Below are 20,861 nucleotides of genomic sequence, written 5' to 3'. Positions count from 1 at the left end.
TAGTTTCTACCCAAAGCATACTAATAATCTCTCCAATATATTTTACTGAATTTATTGGGGTGACATTGATTAACAAAATGTATAGGTTTCAGGTGTACACTTCTACAACATATTATCTGTATATTGGATTGTGTATTCACAACCCCAAATCAGTCAAATCTCGTTCAATCATCATTTATTTCCCCTTTATTCTCTAATATTAACCACACCAAATGACTGCTAGGGTTACAGCAGTACCCTAAGTGTTCTACACAATGCACACCTGTGGGTTACCTTCACTTGCTATAATCATTAACAACAAGCAACAATAAAACAGAGCTAAACCGCTTTAAAACATGAGGAAAATGCTGAATATTATCTGCAGAGTATGCACACGGAGCTGCAATGTTTGAAGGAGCTTTCGGTATTAGGGCATGGGAACTCCACATTCCTGTCAGTCTCTGTCCATCAGTGGGCTAGACACAACAGGTACAGTGAATTACATAACAGGCCACCCAGGACACCGCTGCAGATTAGGGGATAGTTCTACTGCCACCTGGTGGGCAGAAGTCAGAGATGCTGCCAAACATCCTGCAAGTGCACAGGACAGCTCTGTGCAACAATTATCTGGCCCAGAATGTCAACAGCTCTGGGGTTAAGAAACCCTGGGTCAGCAAGAGGCCAAGACTAGCAATTCAGTGCCAAAATATTTGGCAAATACGAAGGAGTACTGGTCTTTGTTATCTAATGTAGACAGAAAAAAATCACAACCAATGAGCACTGCTTTGAATGTTAACTTACCTCTGTTCTGCGAGGTTTTGCATTTAAAGTCATATTCATCTTGTAAATCTTCTAGGGTCTTGATTTCATGCTCTATACACTACAAACAAAGTCATAAATAGGTTTTCTCCTGATCAGCTTCCAAAGATTTGAAGAAACAGATCACTGCTTCTATAAGACCCAGAGAACCATGGTAATAATCCTGCTTCCTCAGAAATGAACTAGACTTGCATTACATGATTTCTATTTCATTAATAAGTATATAATAACTTTATTTAGAAAAGAAACTATATGGCTACGTCTGGACCGGGTCCAGTGATTTCTGCGTTAACAAAGTGGTGCCCTAGGCGGCTGCAACTTCAAGTTGCTCCAAAGAATCTGGAAGGTCACTGTCTGAAGCACCAGGCCATGCTGTGTGACCCAGAGACCCACGGGAGACTGCACCCCTCATTTAGGCCTTTTCCACAGATGCAGGCCTGGTGTAAAACAGTGAAGGTGAGTGAATAGATCCCACCAAAGGCACTGCAGCAGCCCTCAGCTTCCACAAATTGTCTTGCGAGTTTACCTTAAAAGTATTATGGATGTTTTACTCTAACCTGAAATGTATCAGAATTTCTTTCAATGAAATGTTTTTGTTCCCCTTCAAGTCTTAGAATAAAACAGGTGCTTGAGGGGGATGGACCATGTTCATTCTGGAGCCCTGTGTAACCCCAGGGACACTCTGATTTGAGAGGTACAGACATAAAGGGCTATTAGAGGAGCAGCATCTAGTTTATTGGGTGACGGGGAAAGTCAACAGTTACATGATACTACATGAAAGAAAAAAGATAAGCTCAATGTTTGAAAGTTACGGCAGGAAGTTATGAACCTATCTACTCACTGGTTTCACCAATTTGTTTACTTAAGGTTTGGCACTGCAGCTAAACTTTTATTCTTAACTATTTAAAGGACTAAAATCAGTTACTATGTTTACACTGGAGCAACTGAAACCTTTTTCTTCTACAAAAAATTACAGAATAAATGTATTTATTTACTCAGTACTCACCATAACTTTGTCCTTCACGTTTCTGACTCTGTTGTCAAGCTCCTTCTGCTTGTCTAACATCACAGTGCTCTGAACATTCCCTGACTGGGCCTGTAGTGGGAGGAGTGTGGTCAACAGTCATCTTTTCCTCGGGCGTATTTACCTGCTGGTTACACTCCAAAGTCAAGTCTATACCCTGTGTCCCCCACTGCCTCCAAGACCTCCCAAAGCCTCCTTACACAAGCTGCCCACAAGTATCTAAAAGAAACAGCTCAGTTCCCAAGGCCCTGGAAAATGCTGCAAACTGTTAATGCTACAGAAAGAGTAGGCTCAGTTCATTCCTAAAATAAATGGTATTTCTGAAAGTTTCCATTAATTCATACAGCTGCGTGGTGCCACACAGGAATTTATTTCAGGGTCTCTCACATTCTGTAGACAAGATTCGTATTGTTAACTCTATACTTATTTGTCTTAAAGACTTGTGGTTCACAGTGTGGTCCTCAGACTAGCAGCATCTTGCCACCTCTGAGCTTGTCGGAAATGCAGAATCTCGGGTCCTAAGCTGATTACTGAATCAGAAACCTCATTTTGATAAGATCCCAGGTGATTCAGACGCATAACAGCACTGGTGTTAAAGACTTCAATGAATATCTGCTAAAGTAATGAGTATTAGCCCAGACTCACAAGACTCAGACACAGCAGCAACCTCGTTGTTCATTACATGTGTGTTTCCTGATTCATATAGCATACACTTACTAGGTTCTGAATCAAGGTCAGGCAATGTCCTAGGCCCAGGCGCTGGAGTAAGAAACAAGACAGACCCTGTTCTCATAGAGATTAAACTCCAGAAAGAGTATTTTTGTTTAGAGTCAAAGCCCCACATGGCAAACACTGTGCCCATCAACCTATCTTTAGTGCCCAGCACGGATTCTATGTTGGCGTTTTTGTACCTTCAGATTCATCAGTCTTTTCTCAGCCATTTTTTTCCTAGCACTTGCATAGTTTCCTTGTTTTTACATTTAGATCTCTGATACCGCTAAAATTTATTATGTTTAATATAAAGTATGGGTCCAATTTTAACTTTTTTCCAAATGACTATCCATTTGTCTTAACATTTAATGAAAAATTCATATTGTCCCCAGTGCTTTGAGTTTCCACTGTATCATATCAATTTCCATATGAACCTAGGTCTTTCTGAACTTCATAAGCCTGAACAATGTTTAATTATGGAGGATTTTTAGTATACAGAATACTCATGGTCCCATCTTGTCACTTTACTTTTTCACAGGGTTTCCTTGCTAGTCTTCCATGTTTATTTTTTATATGAACTTCAAAATCAATTAGTATAACTCTACAAAACAACCTGTCATTTTTATTGAGATCACATTAACATTATGAATTAACCAGGAAGAGCCTATAAATTTATGATGTTGTTTTTAATTCCTCTGCTTCTAATGGTTTTCTTTTGTCTAACTGCATTGGTCAATATCACCAATATAATGCAAAATAACAGTGGCAACAGTGGATATCCTCATGGTGGTTCTACTTGCTGGTGTTTTCCTGGTTAAGTAAGATACTATCTCTAGAACTGAGAAATGTATATTTTAAAAAGGTATTCATCAATTCCTATTTTACTGAATGTTTTTTATCAGCATCTAAAGAGATAAACATAGGCTTTTTCTCTTTACATCTATTTATATAATGAATTAGATTAATGGATTATCCAGTTATAATCTATCCTTGAATTCTAGAATCAATTACATTTGATCATGATGTACTATTTTCTTAATGTGGTATTTAATTATAATTCCTAATATTTTAAATCCCTAATAATTTGGGATTTTAACATTGATATTCATAAGTAAAACTGGTCTATAATTTTCTTTTTTGTTCTATCTTTATTAGGTTTAGGTAATCAAAGTTATTCTTTGTTTATAGAAAACATTTGTATGTTTTCCTTCACTTTATATTCTCTGCAACAGCAGAAATTCAAATCATCTGCATTATATTAGTGTATAGTGTATATCAGAAATACATGAAAATGACTGGTATCCCCAGGTTGCCACACGTCACTAAGTGATAAACGGGACTGCTCTGACCATTCAGAATGAGCCATCACCTTGAAGAAATCTGCAGGGAAATCATCATATGCAGGTAATCTTTGATGTTGTCTGTTTCTAAGCCACTTGGACATGGGTACCATGTCCTGTGGGTTCTGCTTACAGCTGGGACACTTCATCCACTGGAGGACCCTGACTTCCTCATCCTCCTCCGTAAACTATCAAGGGTTAGCTTAGGCAACAGGGGTATAAACCATCATGGTTGTAAGAATGTAGCTGTATTTCATCTACTACATTCTCTTCTTGCTGTCAATTAGGAGATGCTCGGTGGAAAAATTCTGGTGACTGAGACAGAGGTGTAAGAAACCTCCGGCTTCAAACTTAAGCAGTAGTCCAAACAAGTTACTAACACGCTCTGGTACTGTCTTACTCCTTCCTCACACTGCCCGCTGCATCCCTCTACCCCACTCCCTCCTGCCAAGGGCTGCTTAGCTGGTAACTTACCACTCCATACTTAAAAATAACAATAGCAAAAATAACAACAGACTAACAAACCTCAGAGGGATGGCAGGTGGGAGGGGTGGGAAGATATAAATCAAAGAACTTATATGCATATATGCACAACCAATGTACACAGACATTAGGTTGGAGAAAGCAGGAGGGGAGTGGGAGTAGGGAGGAGGAGGTCAATAGGAAAAAAAGGGGGACATCTGTAATACTTTCAACAATAAAAATAGTAACAATAATATCACTTTGAGAACTCTATACTTTTGACTCTGATACTAGTTCCAGGATGAGTCTTTAACTTTTTAACTTTCTGACAAACCAGGAAACATCAGGAAACCACAGAAACATCAAACACTCAAGTTGGAAGGGACCTCTGCCATCATCTACTCTTATTTTCTCATTTCACACTGACACCTCTAGAGACCTTGTTTGAAGGGTTTTGATTAGAACCTGGATACTTACACACCCTAGACAAAAGAAAAGTCTTCTACTCAGGGAGGATGTTCTCTCCAACTGAATGAGCAGCTCATCAAGTAAGGGGACATGTGGCAGGCACCTAATGGGTGTCAGAAGTCCCAGTCAGAACGCCCTTCTATCCCATCTCATAGATCAGAAAACTGAAAAGAGGTTAAGTGACTTCTCTAATGAATGGCTTTTACAGCCAGACAATGCCAGGTTTAAATTCCAATCGCATGAGGACTCTGCATCCTGGAGCAAAGTACTTGACCTTTGCACCTTGGTTTTCTCATCTACAAAATGATGGTAAGAATACCTACCCTCAACAATGGTTCTGAAAATATTTATTCAAATGAAATGATGTTTATAAACTACTTAGCACAGGGCCTAAAACATAAGCACTCAGCATACTGTAACTATTATTACCTAAAACCATGAAGATGGCAAAAGGAAGCTAGATCCACATGATGCCCTGACCTCCACCTGAGACAAATGATCGCCACCCCCTGTGGTGAACCCTATGGACCTACATTTTGTCTATACATATAGTTAGCTTTTTTACCTCAAGAAAGAGAAAGAAAGGATGCTTAGTGTGTTATAATGGCAGCAGACAAAACACTTGTAGTCTACGAAGAAGTATCTGTGTATAATATAATACAGGATGGGCAAAAGCAGGTTAAAAACAATAATAAACAGTACAATAATTAATAAATAATTAATACAAGAATAAACTTTGTGTTTCATGTACTTAACACTGTAAACCTACTTTTGCCAACCCCTGTATTCTTTTAAAGGTTTTTTCTCCAAATCTCCTCTATTAAAACAAAAAATAACTCCTAACCCGACATTTCTACACAATTATGTGCTCTTTAAATGGTCTAAACTGCCTCTGAATTTTGCATGTTTCCACTTGAATATATTGACTCTCTAGGTACTGTCACATGGTTTTAATAATTATCAATTCCCACACATTCTCATTTCATCTACGGTCTCCCTACTCCTCTGGCCCTCAAACTGGGTTATTTTGAAGAAAATACATCACACTATTCCATACATATATGTATCAGTACAAACAGAAGACATATTATTAAAATGTAGTCACGTCAACAAGAGGGGAAATGGCAAGGAAATGATTCTAGATTTCCCAGCCAGTAGTCAGCTGGGTAACTGGAGAGGAGGCACCGTTTCCATGGCAGCCCAGACGTCAGGACCTTCCTTCAAAGCCCAAGGCGGCCTCGCTTCTCTTGCTCTCAGCTGGGGAGTCAACTAAACTTCCTCGAAGGTGTTCGTTAATAACTCAGGTGTCCGAGAGAGACTTCAAATGAACGTCTCCCCAGGTTACCTACATTTGTAAAGGGGGTGCTCAAAGGCTGACATGCCTCTAAGACCCAAAGCACACCCAGGAGGTGGGGTTGATCTGGGAGAGAAGACATTATCTACCCTGCTTCTCTCAGTACTGCAGGCCGGCGCTCCAACCACCGCGCCAAACCGGCCAGGGCTACCCTGCTTCTCAATGTCAACTCTGGGCCTCGGGGCCAAACGTGAGGAGAGAAATACTTGGGTGCCAAGGTGGACAGTTCGTTATTCTGCCCATCTCTGTTCCTGGCTGTCCTCTCATCTATTTGAGATACAGGAGTGGCCCGTCACACTATGCTATGAAGATGAAAATCCCATGGAATAAAAATTTCCTGCTGTAAATCTCCCAGGTGCGTGCCAAGACGGGCATACGTCTCTCAGAGAACACAATACAGCCAGTTTTTCCTCTGACGCTGACACACACTTTTGTTTAATGAGCTGGGTACCAGTTGGACTATTCAGCTTGAGTTTAGAACAAGTAATACACACCTTTAAATGCTTAGTGCAGTAAAGTGCATTCAGAGTGACAGGGAGACAGGGACAAAATGCCTGGGGGGGGGGGGGAAGGAGATTCACAGGACTGGGGAAAAGTTCAGGAAGTGCATGGAGAATGGCATTCCATACCACTACCGAAATTCTCTCCCCGCTCCCCCTCCACCATCTTGCAGCTCACTCCGTTAGTCATTTGTCAGAGAAATGCACACAGGACACACTCCACTGTGTACTCTGGCATTCTCTTCCTTGTATGGAAACTGTCTCAGCCAGAATCACCCACACCACAGTGGTTTCACAACCGTCTGTCTGCTGGGTTGTTCCCACCACCCAACACTCAAGAAAGGAATGAATAACTGCCATGGCAACTTCAAAAAGCTGCTAGACCCTGATTCCCAGGGAGGTCTGTATTAGATTTAACAAAATCATGATAAAAAATTTTGCACTCTCACAACTCTGTCTCATTCACTGTTTGGATGTATTAGAAATTTAACAGGTATCACAATCCTATTTAAAACAAAGCTTTTGATTGTCCCACCAACCTGTTCTCCTCCAATAACCTACTGTGCCTTCAAAATCCCTACCTCTCTCCCTTCCTTGTCTTTCCCAGCTCACTAAACAGTATCTCCAATTGACGCCAGTTACATATCAGCGTCATCCTTGACCTTTCACTTTCTCACTCCCATATCCGATCCTTCACAATAAGCCCTAGTGGCACCATGTCCAAAACATAACCTGGATCTGTCCACTTCTGCCCACCTCTACTCCCACCTCCCCGCCCTCGGACTTCGGCAAGAGCCCATTGTCTGCCTACCTCCTTTCCTGCCCCAGCAACTCAAAAAAGTTTCCTGACCCAGATCTAAAGAAACAACCCCATCCCCCAAGGCACTCTATCACTGTCTACTTTATTATCCATGGCACTTAATACTATCTAAAGAATTGTGTTTATTCATTGTCTCTCTCCATAAGATTGACTTCCAATAGATTAGGCTCCTTTCATGAAGCCTGGGTCTATAAAATCTCTATTTCTGATTATCCCAGCTTCTTGGGGCTATAAAATCAGAGTACTACTCACTACTGCCTTGAACAGGACCTCAAGAATATTTGTTGGATAAATAAATAAATTTTTATTTTATTATTATCTTCAAGGTTTAACTAGGAAAAAAAAAAGTACCTGATTGAATCTCTGGGCATGTTCCAGAATTTTTCTTTCCTCCTTCAGACAGTTACAGATGATCATAGACATCTGTATCGGATCTTCCTGAAAATTATCCTATATATAGGTTGTTAGAACAAAAATGAATTAAATATCAGAATGTTTAAACCACTGTGTATTATAAATTGAGATTAACTTGTTCATATTCACTGGGAAATAGCATCTCACATTTATTAAATTTTACATAAGGTATTTTTGGCAAAATCTTTTCACAAATTATGACCAAAACTGCTCTAACTTTCCAATTAAGTGCAGGTACTGCAATTACTTCTTGATTTAAAAACCAAGTATTTTTATACTTGGCTCCTACAGTATTTTTCTTTAATTTCTATTGTTCTTGAGCCCTATTATCTTTTGTTAGGATCCTGAGACAATGCAAATGATACAACAGCACTTACCTCTATGAAAACAAGAAAGTTCTATTAATAGAGAAATAAATGTGATAGCCAGACTTAAGGAATGCTGGGAGTACTTTTGAAGTAATCCCAAAACTTTGTAGCACATTCTCTCCTGCCTGGAACTCCCTTTGACTTTCCCTTGCTTGGCAACTCCACCAGAAGCAAGGCAAGGAGGGGTCTTGTTCCAATTCACCAAAACATTATAGGGCTTTAGGGATGTCCAACCTTTCAGGATTATTCTCCATCTGTATACCAAGAACTTAGACCAGACTCATCACTAAAGGTCATGTGAACTTTGACATCTTACTACAGCTCACTGCTCTTAAAATGTAACCCTTTGTCTTTGGTTTAAAATATTGACAACTTTTGTAAAACAAGTTTATAGCATCACATTTTTCTCAGAATTACTGATGCTTAACAAGTGATACATTTAAACCTAAAAATTCCTTATGTATTTACAAAATGAACTGACATTTTATTATACTTATGCTATAACATATTAGCCACATAGGGGGATTTTATTTATAGTCTCTGTAACTTTTCTAAATACCAATGAGTGTGTGCTCAATAGTACTTGATGAATAAAAATTAAAACTCTTTTATGTAAACATGGGAACATTCCAACTAAAACACAAAAACCAGGTCATACCTGAAGATTACGCTTGCTTTTCCTTATGTTATGCTGCAACAAAAAATTATTTTCCAAAGAAAAGCGACTGTATTGATCATCCAGCTGCGATAGGAGGTCATGAAAACGGATGGTGGCAAATGAAACATCATTGGCGGCATGCTCCCTGGATTTAAAATTTACACATTTCATTTAGGTACGATTTTAAACAGACAAAATAATCATTGCTTTCCATGCTGAAATTATTTAAAATAACTGAGTGTTTTCTTAGGCTTTATTTCCTTCTTTTAAAACTAATGTAAAAAAAATTAATTAATTAAAAAAAACTGACATTGCTTTTAGCAGTAGTTTGTATGATATTTCTACTATATACAGTTAGCATGAAATTCTAGAACTCTAAGACTGTGAACAAAACTGTTAATGGTGATTATCTCTGGAAGGGAAAAGTCAACAAGGGACTTTAATCTATGTCAAATACCTTTAGAACATTAAAAATATTTGCAATTATCAAACAATACATTTTAAAAAAGAACACGTATCAGTTTTAAGAGATAATTCCTGAATGTTATTACCTCTTCATATTCCTAATCAATAGTTTACCAACTTAGCTTTAATGATTTTTTACCTTCTTTCTATGCCTGTATCCCGCCTGACTTGGGAAATAACTGCTGTTGGCATTATCTAACTTATCCAAAGCACTAGGGAGTATGTTAAACTGACAAAACGACAGAAAAGTACTTAATGACTAATGTATTTAGCTTTGTAAAAACATGCCATTTTTCAAATCAACACTCTTTTCTATAATAGATAATCGCAATGGCCACTGATGAGATTCATCTTCCAGTCAATGTGGCTCCAAGTCACTTAATCAACAAGTTATTTTTAAAAGCATAGGAAAACTTCCTCGTCTGTCAAGTGAGTTTTCCTTACCAGTCTTGCTTTTCTAGCCACTGTGCCAGATACTGTCTGATTTCCATGGGGAAACTATCATCATAGAGCTGGTGAACCTGCTCCAGGAATTTGGAGTCAAGCTGCTGAAGCTCATACCACTGAGACATCCTATAGGAAAACAGAACAGAGATCACGAGTGGAAGTCCACAGTGCCAAGGATCGCATATATAGCATTGTGCTTCTTTTATTTTATTTTATTTATCCTCACCCAAGGACATTTTTGCATTTATCTTCAGACAGAGCATGAGGGAGAGAGGGGGGAAGAGAGAGAGAGAAACATCGATGCAAGAGAGACTCACTGAGTGGTTGCTACCCACATGACCCCAACTGGGGAGGGGACAAACTGCAACCGAGGTACATGCCCTTAGCGGGAACCAAACCTGGAACTCTCTGGTCCGCAGGCCAACGCTCTAACCGCTGAGCTAAATCGGCCAGGGCGCATTGTACTTGTCTCTGAATTGTATTGTTTAAATAGTGTCTATATTCTAAAGCCTGTTTTTAAAATGTATTTTTATTGTTAAGAGTATTATAGATATCTCCTCTACATGGTAAAGCCTGTTTTGTGTGTTTTTTTAAAATTGAGTTTTGGTGTCGATATTTCTTTCTTTTCCAGGGAACACATCTTAAGATCTTTTCTTAAATATCAACTTATCAGGTAGGCTTTTTTTGGCCATCTTATTTGAACGGATACCATCTCTCACCCTGGAAAACACTATGCCTCTTCCTGATGCATTTTTCTCCACAGCATTTACCACCATCTAACCGACCACATTTTCTTTTATATTTTGACTACTTTTGTTTTCCCCCCATGAAGAAAAGGATTTTCAGGAGGTTTTGATCACTGCTGCATCTCCAGAACAGTGCTGGGCACATAGTAGGTGTCCAATAAATATGCCTTTTAGATAAATCTGTACTTTTATCAAATAAATAAATGGAAAAAACTTGAGACCTACTTTAGGACAATCATAAGAACCTTCCCAAAACTGCTCTCTTAAAAACTACAGTACTTGCCCTGGCTGGTCTGGCTCAGTGGTTGGAGCATCAGCCTATGGACCAGAGAGTTGCAGTTTCGATTCCAGTTAAGGGCATGTACCTCGACTGTGGTTCAGTTCCTGGCCCTGGACAGGATCATGCAGGGGGCAACCAACTGATGTGTCTCTCTCACATCAATGTTTCTGTCTCCCCCCCCCCGACCCTCTCTCTCTCTCCCTCACACTCTATCTGAAGATAAATAGAAAAATATCCTTGGGTGAGGATAAAAAAATATATATATACAGTACAACTGTAATTTAACTCAAAGAATTTTAAACTGGTATTTCATATTTTATGATTCATAGGGTAAAAGGAATTATTTTTGTTACAGCTTTTAAAAAGAGATATGTTTTCTTCTTTGTCAATTGCAAACAATAAATCTGGCACAAAAAGTCTTAAATCTCAATAATAACTTAAAGATTGAAACAACATCATTAAGTATAATTGGAAAGGGTAAAGTAATACTATCTCTTTGGATAACTGTAAGTCAAGTTTTACACAGCAATTCTAAAGATTAAAAATTAAAATAAAAACCTAATTTAAGGAAGTCCTAACATCCATTAGGAAAATGAAGAACCTCCCATCACCATGGCATAATTTAAGGTTTAATCAGGCGCGTCTGACAACATTCAAAGAGGATATAAGTGAATGTTGTCCTATCAGACCTCTGAGGAAGGGGTCTGGATTTTCAAGCAGAGCCTGGAAGAATGTATACGCGCTTGCTGGCGAGCACATGAGTGCAGGCATAAAGTCACAGCTACTAAACAAATTTCCTTCCAAAGGAAAAAAAGGATACGGTGGGAATACAAAGCTAGTTACCTACCATCACCAATACCAGTAGAAATGGAACCAAGCCCACTCTTTTTTAAAAAATTTAGATAAAGTCAGAGGGAGAGAGGGAAGAAGAGAGAGAGAGAAACATCAATGTGAGAGAAACACATCGAATGGTTGCCACCCACATGACCCCAACCAGGCAGGGGACAAACTGCAACTGAGGTACATGCCCTTAGCAGGAACCGAACCTGGGACTCTCTGGTCTGCGGGCTGACACTCCAACCGCTGAGCCAAATCGGCCAGGGCCCAAGCCCACTGTTTTGGCACACTTTCTGTAGCAATTTGATTTTCATTTCAAATTTATTATACCTGAGTAGAAGACTCCAAATCTGTGGTTCTCTTCTTCCCTGCTAAGTGTCTAAGAAGGATGTGCCTAAAACAAATATGCTAGCCAAAGTGTACGCCAGTGGAGGCTGCAATAGCCCTTGTTAGGCAAGTGATCTCGGGCGACTCACTTGCCTATCAACAGGGTGGTTGTTAAGATTAGAGAACTAGCACAGAGCCAGCACCTGACACAGAGCAGGCAATCAATAAATTCACACTAACAAAACCAGAATCCATCTTACCAGCTTACAAAATGTTAGTAACACAGCGATTGGCATGCCCTTCTCCAAATTACCTAGCTTGAATCCTAATTTACAGGCTGACTCCTTCCACTCTAGTCCCAAGACCTCCTACCTCCCTGCCTCCGACACTATTATTCTCCAATCCAGCCTACTGCTGCACTCTGGTTGGACCACACCACTCTTTTGCTCAGAATTGCTATAGTTTGCCTATTCTTATGCTGATTTCCACCCTGACCTTATTTTCATCTATTAAGAGAGCAACCCAGTAACCAAATTCTCTCTGGGTTTTTGACTATGCCCAACATTTCTGCTTTGCTCCTGCTGTCACTCACCCTTGAAAACAGTCTCTCCACAAATGCCTGTCTCTCTAAATCCTACCAGTATTCAAAGGTAGGTACAAATGCCCCTTCTTCCATAAAGCTGCCAGAGTCTTACCCAGATACAATTAAGCTTTCTTTGCATTTTGTATCTCTATTGGAGCATCAGTCCCTATCTTCCTTATAAAGCTCTGGGATGTCTCCCATGCATGATGTAAGCTCCAGGGTTGCAGGGGCCAGGACTTAACAACAACAACAACAACAAAAAATCCTCCGCTCCTTGAACAGAGTCCTGCACATATAATGTACTCAATAATAGTTTGTTGAATTGGAAATCTAGTATATTTCAGACTGCAATAGAAAGTAAAGGGCAAACCATATTATGGACCAAGTTTGAGTCCTGCATCCTCATTAAGCAACTGTTGCATACTGGCGGCTCAAGTCTCATTTCCATCCCATAAAAACAACAACCTCTTCAACCTACATAAACAACATCCAAAGCACAATCAACCACACATCTATCTATGTGTCTACCCCAAACTCTTCAGTACTAGTCAAAAAAGGTTAACTAAAACAAATATTATTTGGGGGTTTGCAAGAAGGAAATATCACTTTTACATTTTAGGAAGACATTAAGCTCCTTTATCCTTACACATACATACATACATACATAATTAAGTTCCAAAGTCATGTAATCATTCATTCATTTCCAGGAACATTTACTGACCTTTATCACCTTATGCCCTAGCGAGGGGCTGGGGATTCAACTTAAGCAGCAGCTACACAGAGTACTTCAGGTGTCAAAACTATTGGGTTTGCATGCACTGGATGCGAGCTTCTAACCTAGAAAGTTCTCCAGGGGTGGGACACGGCAAATGAAAACTTTCTGCCAAAATTAGAAAACGCGAGTGTGGTGGAAAGGGGCTGGAAGGAAGGAATCATGAAGGTAAATGAGGAGATGCAGTGTTTTCTAGGGGGAAATTGTATTTCACAAGACATCTTTACTGCCAGAGCACGACTGGTAGGGGCACCCGTGCCGTCACTGTCACTGAGAACAGCACTTGGGATACTCTGGACACTTCTTTCCGGGGTGACGGCCTGTCAGCGCTGCAAAACCCGTCCTCTCCCGGCGTCCCGCTGCCCCGCCCCAACGCCGCCGATTCGGGCGCAGCCCACCCTGGCACCCGGAACCTCATGCTCACTCACTCTGCGCGCTGGGTAAAACAGAGAAGGGCGAAGGCGCGGTGGTGCTGCCTCTCCCGGGAGCACCGGGTCGCCTCTGCTAGGTCTGGGGTCTGATAAGTGTCGTTCCAGATGAGGCGAGACCGCTCTGCAGACTCAGCGCAGGAGAACGAAAGTACAGGCAGAGAGAAAAGGCACTGCCGGCGCCCCGCCTCCTTTGCCTCCACCAATCACCGGGGCTCCGCGCTCAGCCAATCGGACGCGGCTGTTCCGCAGGCGCGCCGCCTCCCCCCTTCCGCCGAGCCGCCGACCTGCCATTCTATGGGCAGGGACACCGCGTGAGTGACGTGTAGCACAGCACAGTTGCAACTTGGCTGACATTTATGTTAACACATGCTAGAGAACAACTGAAAAAGGAAGTTCTGTATTTGCAGGGGCCCAAACTTGATCTCTGCACTATTACCCCCATATCTGAGAACATGAAGCTAAGGACACAGGTGGGGACATTGTCATTCTAGAAACAGCTTAGCAGCCGGCCCCCGTGTAGCCAAACCCAAGGGGATGCTTTTCTTGTCCTCATCAACTTGAATGTTCAGAAACCTTCTGCACAGTTGATGCCTCCGTTCTTTAACACTTCTTTCTTGGGCCATAATGAAGACACATCCTCTTTGCTCTTCCTACTTCTCTGGCGTTCTTTATCCATCTCTCCTCCACATGTACTACCAAACCCATCAATGTTAAGTGCTGTTAGGGTCTAGATGTTGGTCTGCTTTACTTACACTTCTCACTCTGTTCTGTGATGACCTCACCCACAGCTTCCCAGTTTCCTTCTAGATGTGGAAGGCTTCTCTATGTGTATCCTGCCCACACCTCATCTCAGAGCTCCACACCCCCATATACAACCCCCCATCCACTCACCCAATTGACTCCCTACTTGGACGTCTGGTAAGCTCTGCAAACTAGTTCAGAACCAACCCACCATATTTCTCCTTAAACCTGCCCTTTTCCTAGAAATGGCACATGTAGGATAGCTAGGAGTCACTTTTTTTCTTTATTGATTTTAGAGAGAGAGAAAGGGAGAGAGAGATAGAAACATCGATGAGAGAGAACATCGATTGGCTGCCTCCTGCATGACCCCCACTGGAACTTGGGCCCACAACCTGGGCATGTGCCCTGAGCAGGAATCGAACTTGTGACCTCTTGGTGCATGGGTCAGTGCTCAACCGCTGAGCCACAATGGCCGGGACTAGGAGTCATTTTTTTTTTTTTATCCTCACCCAAGGACATTTTTCCATTTTTTGTTAAGGTAGAGTGGGAGGGAGAGAGAGGAACAGAGAGAGAGAGAGAAACATCGACGTGAAAGGGACACATCGAGTGGCTGCCACCCGCACAACCGACCAGGGCCGGGGACAAACTGCAACTGAGGTACATGCCCTTAGCGGGAACCGAACCTGGGTCTCTCAGGACCGCAGGCCGACGCTCCAACCGCTGAACCAAACCGGCCAGGGCTAGGAGTCATTTTTAACGTTGCCTTCTCCCTCACCCAGCACACTTCATCCTGTTTGATTCTTCCTTCTATTTCTCAAGTCTCTCATCACTTTTCTCCATTTCTTATGCCATCTCCCCCTTTCTCTCATTTGGATTATTGCAGTAGATTTCCAAATAGCTGCCTCACCTCAGCTCTTAGCTTTCTTTTAACCCATTCTTCCTGCAGCAGTAATTTTTTAAAACTGCAAAGCAGATCCTGTGTTTGTCAATCTGAAAATCCTCTCATGATATTTCTCCTAAAATCCAAATTTCTTAATATACCCTACAAAGCAATCTTGTGCCACTCTTTCCTTCCCTTACTTCAGCATTTTTGTTCTTCAAATAAGCCAAACTTTCCCCAAACTCAGGGCCTTCTCACCAGCATTTCTCCATTTGGAAAGCCCCTTGAGCCAACATCCCCCTCCCCCAGCTTCATTGCTGGCTAACTATATTCTATGTCTCAGCTAAAATCTCAGTTTAAATGTCACTTCCCCTGGCAGGCATCCGTGTGGCCAGCCTAGAGTGTATGCCCATGAAATTAATTGGTTCCTTCAGGCAGATGGAATTTGAATAAAACTTTGAGTAATAGGGCAACTTGGATATGAAAAGAATCTAAATAATTTCCCAGGGATATGCTTATATGTGTGTCTAATATAGTTTTTTTTTTTTCTCCTTTCACATCTATGTACTCCTCATCACATATTCACCCTCACAAAGCCAGAACTGAGCTGATGATAACAATGATCCTTGGTACCAGAGTAGCAACTTTCTGTGAAAAGAGATGCTAGGCTACCAAAAAGAACTCTTCCCCTCCTACTCACCTGCACTAAGGGTCTAAACAATGATTGAGAAAAGGTGACTCCAGGAAGGGTAGATAATATATTCAAGGTGTTTTTTTTCTGATACTATAAAACCTGCAGAGATTAGCTGCAATATCAATGGGGGAACTAATTTTACCATCTGCAAACAGGTTGTCTCTCTTTGGCTCTCCACATTCTAATTGTCATCAAGTTCCATGGATACCTCCTTCCCTATGCCATTATCCTCCTTAGTTTTACCATCATTGACAATACCCTATTATAGGCCTTCATCACTTCAGAACTGGAATGCTACAATAGACACCAGGTGGAGTACCTACTTCCTGCCCTTTCCCCCTCCATTATATTTCCCAAATTAAATTCTTTAAAACATCACATTTATACAGTCATTCCCTGCTCAAAAGCCTTGACAACTCTCATTGCATTTATTATAAACACAAACTTTGTCTGCTAGTCCGGATCCTCCACAGAATGTCCCTACCTTTCTTTCAGCCTTGTCTCCCATTGTCCCATTACACAATTAAACTCTATTCCCTGGTCTCCCCTCATGCTTTTAATTTTCCTGTGTCTGCCCCTTGGCACATACTACTGGCAAGTATTGTACATACAAAGTGGTAAGTCCTTACTCCCCTCACTTATTAAACCCCTACTCAACTTTTAAAACTAAGCCCAAATCCTGCATTCTTCTTTTGGTACCACCTCAACCTGTAGCGATCATTCTGGTCTCTGAAACAATATGATATATGTGCCTCTATCTGTGTTGCCAATCATTACACACTCCTTTATATTATGGTTTTTGACATGTCGAAGTCTTATATCTCCAATATTCTAAATTCCTGAAGGACAAACCATATGTATTTTATAAGTGAACTCTTTAAAAAAAATTTTTTTTTCTTTATTGATTTTAGAGAGAGAGGAAGGGAGAGGAAGAAAGAGATAGAAACATCAATGAGAGAAAACATCGATTGGCCCCTTCTGTGTGCCCCCCACTGGGGATTGGGCCTACAACCTGGGCATGTGCCCTGACTGGGAATCGAAATGGTGCATGGCTCGACGCTCAACCACTGAGCCACACCAGCCAGGCATAAGTTGACTCTTTAACATAGTGACTGCTTGAAGGGCAACCAAATAAAAAAAACCAACCAAACAAACAAACAAATCTAGAGATCTAGAAGTGACAGACCCAAATGTGTGATGGCCCCCTTAGAAGAGTCAGCTTGGGAAGCTATATCTTTATTCCAACAATCTCAACATTGCAAAAGGAACACATCTTAAAAAAAAAAAAAAGAGCTAATACCATGTCTGGTAGATTGAATTATTTCTAATTTTTTTCTTTCCCTTCCTACTCCTTGCCATGCTTCACTAAGAGTGGAGTGCACCCCCTCTTGCACTGAATGACCTTGGCTGTATGACTGCTCTGACTAATGGAATGTGAGCAGATGTGATGTACCCTCCAGCTGACCTGAGACTTTGCATGTTCTGTGTGACCAGCTTGTTTTTGTATGTTTCTTCCCTGCACTAGGATACAGCAGACTCAAGCAGCTGCTGCTCCTCCTGCCAGAGTCCTAGAAGGAGAGATGTGTGGAGTCCCCCTGAACTGCCACTGGAGCAGAACTGCTGCAGCCCATCCATGTACCTGTAAGTGAGATGGTGAGACGTTTTTGTCACTGAGGCATTTTTGCTTTGGCACTGAAATAGCTTACTAAGTAATAGATGACAGAATCAAAATTCTAAATGATCTTAACAGGCTAGAATCCTGCTGGGCTGAAACCAACTGTACACAACTTAGAACAGTAAATGCAAAGACCCATATTTGAGTTAAAAAAAAAAAAAGGCAACAAATGACAGGATATACTCTTTGCTGCCAATGACCATCTTCTGAATAGTTCTCAACACTGCATCTAGTTGGTCACTAGCAATCAATCAGAAATGGCAGATAAGATGAAACTTACCATTTATCATCCCTTAATTGGTATATATTCAAAGGAGAGTCAAGGATGGTGAGGAGTCAAGAAGCCACATTTTATGATAAGTAATTGAAGGCAATGGAGTAACTCATAAATTCACATGCTACAGTGGAAAGACATTCAGAAATCACACCAGCTCTCCCATTAGGAGCAAGTTTATTTTTGCTTGGAGAAAAGAAGACAATGTAATTCCTTTTCTTCATTCATTCCTTCTTTCATTCCCATTTACCCAGTTGTATTTATAATAATTAGAAACATAAAGAATACAATGCCACCTACAAGTGAAGGCAAAAAGACATATATTATCAGTTACACATTATAAGAAATTAGAAAGGATCTCCTGGCAGATTGTTTTCAATAATGGCCCCATTATTCTTTTCCGTGTATCCACATCCCTTTGCAATGTGACTTTGTAGCTTCTTCCAGCAAGAAGTGGGGACTATTTCTCCACCCTTGAATCTAGGCTGGCTGGTGACTTGCTTTGAACAATATTATGCAGTAGTCGTGACATTGTCATTCTGAGCCTAGGCCTCAAGGGGCCTTACATACTCCACTCCCAGAACCCTGTCCTGTCTCCATGGCAAGTCAATCTAGTTTGCTGCAGGATAAGCAGACCACAGCTGAGTCCTGAAGCTGTCAAGGCTTAGGCTTCAGACATGAGAGCCCAGGAAAGATCAGATGGCCTGGCTGGAATGCGCATTGCTGTCCGCCTACCCTAGATTTCCAAGCAATGATAAATGGTTGTTGTCTTAACCCACTGAGTTTTAGGGGTAGTTTGGTTCATTATGTAGTGATAGATCACTCATACAAATCTCATGGGGGGAAGCGAAGCACCCTACTATTAAATCATAAAATAAAATTGCTCAAGTGGTGTAAGCCCTTACCCTAATATTTTCTGTGGGGTCTCTTATCCCCCTGTAGTACACTATGCTGTGTGTCCTTACCATACACCCATGACAAACTGACTGGCTCGGTATCCTGTATTTATGACCTTGGTCTGTTTCAAACTGGCAGCTACAAATCTGATGGAAAAAACCTGTAGTAATATATATTTTAAAACTTTCCCTCTCCTCCAGAAACCATATTGCATTTTAGATGTACTGTTTTTCTAATGTTGGTAGTAATACTGGTAACGTAAATATCTAATTGTAGGAATTATATACACTTCATCAGCATAAACCATATTTGTTAATCTGTAATATAATGGAATTGAAAGGAAGTACTTCTAAAATTCACTGTGGTTGTCTGAGTTTTTGATCCTCATATGATAGATGATCAAAGTTATGCTTTCAAAGACTATTTAGTTACATTGGGAAATACGTATAAAATTAAATTAAAATGCAGGATAGAAAACATAGTATTATCCCAGTACTGCAAGAATATATAGAAATGTAAATACATGGAAACACACTGAGACAGAAAGAGGGTAAGAAGGAGAGATGGGAAATATTTTAAAATGTTAATGTTTCTGGGTGGTGAATTACTTCTTTATTATCCCCACCCCCCACTCCCGCGCCGCCAAAGGTCTGGAGTGAGCACTGTTACATTTGTAGTCCAAACACCCTCACACACACTTTTGAAGTCCTGTGCTTTCAGGAGAGCAGCCAACACTCGCCCGGACCGAGGTGCCCGCGGGCAGGTGGTCACGGAAACTCGGGAAAGTTTCCAAAACAGCTGAGCCGGCGCGCGGCGGGAGGGACGCGTCAGCTCGGAAGAGCCGCCCCACGTGCTTTCGGGGAAATGGCCGGAGAGCGAGAAGCAGCGGGATTGAGAGGAAATCGAAAAGCGAAAGCCAGACGCGGAGAAAGCAGTACGCAGGCGCAGGGCTGGGGCTTTCCCGCCAGGTGTCCGCTGCTGGCCTGCGAACCCCTCCCGCACCCTCCGGAGGTGCTGAAACGTGAAACGCACGCTCGCCCCGCAACGACCGGCTGCGGCCCCGCGCCCTCCCTGCTGGGCCGAATCTGAGAGTAGTGGTGTTTGGACAAAATGAAAGGCAGAGGCGGGTGTGGGTGCCCTTAACTTTAGAGGGAGGGAGGGGAACATTTTCTTTTCTTTCTTTTTTTTTTAATGAATTATTTATTTTTTTGTTACAGATATTTTACCTTTTTACCCCATGGGCACCCCCCACCCCACCCCACCTCCGCCCCGTCCCCGGCTTAGTTGTCCATGTCCATTGGTCATGCATACATGCATATAAGGGGGAACATTTTCTAATCGCTTAAGGTGCTGGAAACATCACCCATCCATTTCTTCCCGTGGCCTGGAATCGGCCCCTTTTCCTAGCCTCACTTCTCTGTCTTCACCTGCGCGCGTGCTAACTCAGATCTTACTGGTCCTCCAAGCTCTGACACTCTCCCAGCTGGGGTCCCTGACCCGAAACCAGAGGTGAAGGTGGGGTTTGGCTGTTTCTTCAGCTATACTTTTGCTGAATCTGCAAAGGGGGCTTTCCTCTTTCTCCTGGGGTCTTCGCACCCCCTACCTTGTCCCTCCCTCATGGTGATTATACCAGAGGGGGTGGGGGAGAAGTATAATGGAGGAGAATAATTTAGTCACTAGACCATGATTTTGAAAGTTTGGCAGGCCCAGGAAAAAATAGCTGGGTCCTGCCTGCAACCTGTTATGACTTACTGAATGGTCCAGGAGGCACTAACCTAGTTTCTTTGGGCTCTGCTCAACCACTCTTAAAGGGCTCTACCTACTTGTGGTGACCTAGGGACCAACTAGCACATCTGCAGAGTGTGAGGGGACCGGCCTGCTGGACCACAACCTCC

The 20,861-nt window shown here is 41.7% G+C and overlaps 1 protein-coding gene across 2 annotated transcripts in view; it reads right to left on the bottom strand.

Moving 5' to 3' along the window:
- The window catches only part of STAT1 (signal transducer and activator of transcription 1), a 40,260-nt gene extending 26,294 nt beyond the window's left edge, over positions 1–13,966 (bottom strand). Inside the window, exons 1-6 of one of the 2 annotated variants that reach the window (XM_036254721.1) lie at positions 13,803–13,966; positions 9,827–9,955; positions 8,918–9,062; positions 7,829–7,927; positions 1,805–1,894; positions 781–859 (exon numbers count right to left, since the gene is read on the bottom strand). In XM_036254721.1, coding sequence (XP_036110614.1) covers positions 781–859; positions 1,805–1,894; positions 7,829–7,927; positions 8,918–9,062; positions 9,827–9,954 — 541 coding nt within the window. In that variant the 5' untranslated portion in view covers position 9,955; positions 13,803–13,966. Of the gene's footprint in view, positions 1–780; positions 860–1,804; positions 1,895–7,828; positions 7,928–8,917; positions 9,063–9,826; positions 9,956–13,802 lie in introns of those variants that run through there. The other variant, XM_036254722.1, reaches the window with a different exon arrangement.
- Between the last annotated feature and the right edge of the window lie 6,895 nt (positions 13,967–20,861).

The sequence above is a fragment of the Molossus molossus genome, unplaced genomic scaffold (genome assembly GCF_014108415.1).
Source record: "Molossus molossus isolate mMolMol1 unplaced genomic scaffold, mMolMol1.p scaffold_m16_p_11, whole genome shotgun sequence".
NCBI classification, from domain to species: Eukaryota; Metazoa; Chordata; class Mammalia; order Chiroptera; family Molossidae; genus Molossus; species Molossus molossus.
The sequence above is the reverse complement of the archived record's forward strand: the minus strand, read 5'-3'. Positions and strand labels throughout refer to the sequence as shown.